This window comes from Saccostrea cucullata, unplaced genomic scaffold (assembly GCF_032062105.1).
Source record: "Saccostrea cucullata isolate Sc308-1 unplaced genomic scaffold, CSIRO_AGI_Scuc_v1 ctg20046, whole genome shotgun sequence".
NCBI lineage: Eukaryota > Metazoa > Mollusca > Bivalvia > Ostreida > Ostreidae > Saccostrea > Saccostrea cuccullata.
In genome coordinates, this window is record NW_026937761.1 from 1 (window position 1) to 7,257 (window position 7,257).

At 34.7% G+C, this 7,257-nt stretch overlaps 1 protein-coding gene across 1 annotated transcript; it reads left to right on the forward strand.

The window, feature by feature from the left end:
• Nucleotides 1-209: 209 nt before the first annotated feature.
• On the forward strand, nucleotides 210-6,760 carry LOC134248784 (uncharacterized; the record flags this gene model as incomplete). The annotated part of the gene is made up of 6 exons (XM_062731168.1): nucleotides 210-427; nucleotides 786-894; nucleotides 2,681-2,790; nucleotides 2,953-3,113; nucleotides 5,746-5,950; nucleotides 6,444-6,760. Coding segments are annotated over 6 exons (869 nt in total), but the record flags the coding sequence as incomplete, so codon positions are not given.
• Nucleotides 6,761-7,257: the final 497 nt, after the last annotated feature.

Consider the following 7,257-nt stretch of genomic DNA (forward strand, 5'->3'; position numbering starts at 1 on the left):
TGAAAATTTAACAACATCCAAATTTGTGTCACTTTTGAACTCATGTAAGTGCAATAACTTTTAAATTGAAACACATATAAAATTTTATTTGGCATTGTTTTCCAAAATTTAAATTTCCTTCTTTATGAATCAGACTGAGACAGTTTTTTTTCTCGTAATCTGTTTTTAATCGTATTGCATATTAGACTTTTCTGATTTTTCCTTTTTAGATTCCAAAAACAAGAGTCTGAAAGAGTATGATTGTTTTGTATTTGCTATCAGTTCACATGGAATTGAAAAAGAGGTGAAAGGAAAAGATCAAGTGGTCCATCATCATGCTATACAAATGTTTGATGATGAATTCTTTGACACCCAAGACGTTCTGGATTACTTCAGCCCTAAAGCATGTAAAGCACTGACAAACAAACCAAAACTGTTCTTTATTCAGGTATTGAAATGAAAAAAATGTTCATGTTTTTTTTATCCTGGGAGAAAAGTAATTAAGATTAGGCAACAGTCTTAGAGATATTTCAGGGTAATAAAAACTTTATTGGTTAGATGGCCTCATTATTACTTATACTTATTTGTAAACATGGTAAGGAGCTTTATACATCAAAAGAATGTAACAACAAAATGTAAAAACAAAAATAAATTATATTCTAAGGGAAGTGTATATACGTGTATATTCATTTCAGAAAATAAAATAATGTGGACCTCTGAAATTTTGATTTGTGATGTATGTGTTTGTCAGGCCTGTAGAATTCCCGAGAGTAAAGCAACTGAAGATCAAAGAGACGCAGGCATAGGGTTTGATCACGGCGCCGGACACAAAAAAGGGGGGAGGGGAACCAGGCCATAACAAAGATGGACATGATAAGATTGACTATCAGGACAATGAAGGGATCTCTGATGAAGGTACAGTTATTGCTACTTGATGTATTCTCAAAATATATACACTCTGTAGACTAATTTTAAGAAAATGTTTCAGTATTCCCTCTTGTGAATAAGGTTGCTTCCATATAATTGACACATACAACGTATGCATACTTTAGGGGATGTTAATAAGAGGATTGAAGATAATTATATACTATGCATTAGAATCAGCATGTACATTGTATATAGTTTACTATTATGTATTGAAAAAAAACCTTTGTATGGTAATCAAGAGAAAAAAAATTATATCTGAAAGCTACTTCTGATGGACAGAAGAAGTGTTGCCAGAAAAACCGAGTGTTGCTAAAACGCGGAACGGAAAACGGAAGGGAAAGCGGAACAGAACGGAAAACGGAATATATTATTTTGGATTAAATCACTTAAAATACACAAATTTTATCATAAATGATATATCTTGTACACATTCAATCCCCCACTATTAAATACAAGTTGATTTTGTCATGCTCAATCTCTTATTTACAAAAGTCGCTAAAATAGCAGTCACATAGAATCGAATTTGAAAGGGGGGGGGAGGGGGTAAACGAACTTGAAAAGTATTTGACAAGCAAAAAACACAAAAGAAGACAATTGTTTGATTCGGGAGGGGAGATAAAACACAAAAAGAAAACAATTGTTTGATTGGGAGGGGGGATAAGTTCCAACTCCCAACATCTTTCAGTACTATTTTTTACACTAACTTACTACATTTATTATATTCACAAAAAGGGTGAGAATGTGAACTTGAACAAAAATTTCCGTAGTAAAAAGGTTAAGACTGAGGTGGGGGGGGGGGGGGCAAATATTTGATATCTAAATGAACCATGGAAAGAAAAAAAAAAATGTTTAAAAAAATTATTAAGATTACGTTTAGGACAAACCTTTACGGCAAGCTCGAATAAACATCTCTTATACACACTGGTTGTTAAAATTTTATTCAGAAATAGTCCTTTTGTGGATAGACAAAGTTGTGGTAGATATAATGCAGACTGCAGAATCTTTGCATTCATTGAAGTTAAATGTAGTTTGTTTGCGGCACATATGTGTGCATGTTTGGGGGGGGGGGGGAGGAGGCGTATATGAATGACCCCGTAAAAATGAGTTTGTTTTCCCGCTCCTCTCTCCTCGGAAATGTCTTAGAAGTTGTAATAGGTCAGCCCCCCTTTTTGTGTCCAAAATGTACATAAGGTTTAATAAATCAATTTTTAATGTGGCTGTGGGCCCCTACGCAGACCCGAAACTGCCACCCCCCTTTCATGACTCGCGAATTCGACACTGCGTGCATAATCTGAATAGCATAACTAGTTGTTTTTGTCTTTTCAGACATTGACATTGGAAACAAATTGATAGAGGTGGTGGGGGTCAGAAAAAAATTTCCAACATACAACCAATTTGACAAGCAAAAAAAAAGGGGGGGGGGATATGTCCTTTGCCCAAACACGAAAATCCTATTTCGTGTGTGTGTGTGTGGGGGGGGGGGGATTTCTATCAGTAGCATTTTTTCCACGGAGGGTGTGTATGACTCATCAATATATAATAGTTTAATATAATGAATTTTTATTAGAAATGACTTTTACCAGAAGAATATTGCTCTTTTATCTGATTTATATTGAATCTGTGTTTTTTATTTGACAAAAATTTTCCGTTCCGTTCCGCTTTCCCGTTCTGTTTCCGTTTTAGCAACACCCAAACTTACCTGTTTTTTTTTTTATGGTTTTTCCTCATACAAATTTAAATGTACACTGTACGATGTAATTTTTGTCATGTGTAGAGTCTGACACAGAGGAGGGAGAGGTGTCTGACACAGACATAGAGGATTCTGACCTTGAGTGTGACACTGACCTCCCCACAACCAACAGTCAGGATACAGACACACGGGAGGTGAGTTAAACAATCAATGTATTGGTAAAATTGACATTGTTCAACAAATTACAGAACTCAGAAGCATGACTGTGTAATACATGTATTGGTATAACTCAGTTTTAAGTAAAGCCTAGTTGTAATGATGACTACATGTATTTTTCTAATTTTTTGTTTCAGCAGGAACAAGACACATCAGATGTAGAAAAATATTTGGAACAAAGACAGATAGAAATTGTCAGAAATTTAAAGAAATTACAAAATGAGGTCTGGCAGCTTGGTAGAGTTTACACCCAGGAGGCCAACAAGAAACAAATACTCACAAAGCAGCAGGAGGGGAAGGGGTAAGTCCAGTCTGGAATATTGGTTTTACTTGAAGGACATTTATTATATTAAACACATTTTGCATTTTTGGTACACTTAAAAAAGATTAATTGTCCATAGAACATGTTTTTATTTATTATTATTTATGTCTTTTGGATGAGTTAATATTTACATATAGCATATTTTCTGTGGGACATAATTATTTTCCCCCAAACGAAGTTGGGGAACATATTGTTTTACTCTGTTTCTTATTATGTTCCCCAAACGAAGTTGGGGAACATATTGTTTTTACTCTGTTTCTTATTATTATTATTTTTCTTCTTCTTCTTCTTCTTCTTCTTCCTGGGTACTTTTTTGTCCGGGAGTGATCTTGTAAACTGTTCGTCCGATGTAGGTAAAACCTTTTTAGGGTCAGTAGACATGTTATGTAGATTTGCGGAATCAAGGTCATTTTGCGCGCACGTGCTTGCAAGAGCGTGCACGTGCAACACGTGAAATGACCAATATAATGGATATTGTAGTAACTTTTCTATTTTTTGATGAAATTTTTTGAAACTCATAATGTAAGGATACATTAGAAGTATAGACAAGATAGCATGGTCAAAATAGCAAGATCTCACGCGCATGCACGTGCGCTTCGCTCTGATTGGCTGAAACTAAAGTCTCAATATCTTTCTTGTTTCTTGTCATAATCCTTTGAAATTTTGAACATAGTCCTACATTATGAATATCTACAGCATGATATAAAAGAATTTTCATGAAAGCATGCGCATGTGCGCGTGCTGTAATCTGATTGGCTGAAACTTTAAATGGCTATATATCCTTTGTTTTTTGACGAAATTCTTTGAAATTTAAAATATAGTCATGCATTAGGATAACCTACAACATGGTATAGAAAAATATTCATGAAATCACACGTATGCACGTGTGCTGCAATCTGATTGGCTGAAACTTGAAATGGCTATAACTCTCTTTTTTTTCAACCAAACCGGATGGGATTTAGAACAGTGATAGATGTAAAGGACTCCTACAAGAAGGTATGGTCATCATGCACGTGCACGCACGTGCGTGCATTTAGAACGAGTATAGTTAAAAATACACTTGAATGAGTGATTTTTATTTCTTTTGGACTGAATGCTTTAATATATAGTATATTAAAATATATAGATAGTGTAGACAAGATGATATGGTCATAACGCACATGCATTCACGTACATGCGCTTGGGTGCAATGCTAAAATATGAATATAATTGGTATCCTTTTGGGAAAACGTTGTTAAAGTAAAAAAATGCACAGAGTTTGTCTTATTTAATGAAGCTTACAGGGAATATGGCACCAAAAGGGAGTTGGGGAGCGTTTGGGGAACATCTTAACGGTTCCCGTTACAATTAGCACTAGTTATTATTATTTTTCTTCTTGGGAAAATTTTGTCCGCGAATGATCTTGTAAAGTACACATCCGATTAAGGGGAAACCTTTTTAGGATAAGTAGGCATGTTATGTAGATTTGCGGAACAAAGGTCATTTTGCGCGCACGTGCTTGCAAGAGCGCGCACGTGCAACACGTGAAATGACCAATATACTTGAAATTGCCGTAACTTTAACATTTTTTAATGTCATGCTTTGATATTTAGAATATATAGACATATTATAAATGTAGATAAAAGGACATTGTCAACATGCCATTTTGCGCGCACGTGCTTGCAAGAGCGGGCACGTGCAACACGTGAAATGACCAATATAATGGATATAGCCGTAACGTTTCTATTTTTTGATGAAATCTTTTGAAATTTATAATGTAAGGATATATTAGTAGCGTAAACAAAATGACATGATCAAAAAAGCAAATCTACGCACATGCACGTCGCTTCGCTCTGATTGGCTGAAACTAAAGTCTCAATATCTTTCTGGTTTTCTGACCAAATCCTTTGAAATTTTAAACATAGGCATGTATTAGGATATCCTACAATAAGATTTATAGCAATTATCATGAAAACACGTGCATGCACGTGCGCTGCAATCTGATTGGCTATTGCTTTAAATAGCTATAACTCCCTTGGTTTTCAACCAAACAGGATGGGATTTGGAACATGGATAGATATAATGGACTTCTACAAGAAGATACGGTCACCATGCATATGCATACACGTGCATGTACGTGCGCTGCAATCTGATTGGCTGAAACTTTGAACAGCTATAACTCCCTTGGTTTTCAACCAAATGGGGTGGGATTTAGAACACAGATAGGTGTAATGGACTTCTACAAGAAAGTATGGTCGCCATGCTCATGTGAGCACGTGCGTGCGTGCACGTAAAATGAGTAAAATCAAAATTACACTTAAATTAGCGTATTTTTTAATACTTTTGGATTAAATACTTTGATATTTAGTATATTAAAATCTATAGATTGTGAAGACAAGATTATATGGTCATTACGCGTGCAATGCTAAAATTTGAATGAAATTGGTATACTTCTGGGTAAACGATGTTAAAATCTCAAATGCATAGAGTTTGTCTTATTTAATGAAGCTTTTAGGGAATATGGCACCAAAAGGAAGTTGGGGAGCTTTGGGAACATCTGTAACGGTCCCGTTACAATTAGCACTAGTTATAAGTAGCTGTTAGTTCTCCAACACAGCTGTATGTTTTGTAGGCTCTATCACCTGAGATGGAACAAACAGAGGATGAGCTGGATCCAGCAAGAGGAATCAGATTACATCCTCCAGCAGAGATGGGAATGCTGGGAGATGACGTGGATCCACCTAAAGCGCGGCGATATCGGCCGACGGTGGCCCCAGTCCATATCACGTCTGTCCCCTGTCACAACGATATGCTCATCATGTTTGCATCACCACAAGGTCAGGTTCTGACTTTTATTGTCCTGTTGCAAGATTTTGTTATCCTGTTTGAAGGTTTTGATGTCTTTTATAAGATGTGATGTCAACTTTTGTTTTGCTGTTGTAAGGTGCATTGTTGACTTTTGTCATCACAATGTAAGGTTTAGTGTTGTTTTTTTGGTTCTGTTGTAAAATTTGTTGTTGACTTTTGTTGTCCTATTGTAAGGTATGGTTTTGATTTTTGTTGTCTTGTTATGAGATCTTGTTTTATTATGAGAAACTTTTATCTGAACAGTAGTTCAGGTGATAAATTTTGAATCTTGTGATCAATAGAAGCACTGAGTTTGATGATTTATTTAATATTCAGAAATATAAATAACATCAATACTTCTTTGAATGATTGATTTAAGACCTTCAGTATGATTACATTAATTTCATTTTAATCAGGACTGATTGAGATGTATTTTAACTAAAATTAAATCAAAAACTTATGAATTCCTTTTTCTTCTTTTAGGAATGTATGCTTTTAGGAGTAAAGAAGATGGCAGCTACATGTTGCAGTTCTTGTATGAGGCTGTAGAAAAATTTTATGGAAATGGAAAACTTAAAGACAATAATACTGACTTCCTTGAAGTTTTGAGGGAAATCACAGCAGTCATGTCTAGCAGGTTGTTCTATGGTAAAAAGAAATACACCAATGTTTCATGTACCATACATAAGCTCTCCAAAGATATTATCTTCACTCAAGGAAAAAACATGACTGACTCCAAGTTTTCAAAGAAACTGTCCAACATTTTAACATCTTTTTTTGCTAATTGGAAATAAAAACATATTAAATATATATTATTATTATTTGATTGAATAATTTCCATTTCCTAATACATGTATGTTAGAAAAATACTACGTTGTATTGACCTGCACGTGACGTTCCAGGTGAATACAAGGATTTATTGCAGGTCAATATAAGGAATTATTGACCTGTTCATTTTTTTTCTGTTACAATGTGTTCTTGTTGAAATTTCTTGTTAAAACTTTCAATTAAAGCAAAGAAACAGTCTTGTAGGAGTTTGCCATCATTTAATCATATAATAAAACAGTTATTGCTGCTTTTTGCGGTCAATACGATGATTTAGCCACCTTCGAAGTACAATATTCACTTCGCCCTTCGGTTCTCAGTGAATATTGTCTTAGGTGTCTAAATCATGGTATTGACCTAGAAAACAGCAATAATTGTATAATATATACCTATACCCCGCAAGTTTTCAAAGTGTCCAACATTTTAACATCTTTTTTTGCTAATTGGAAATAAGAATGTAAAAATATTAATA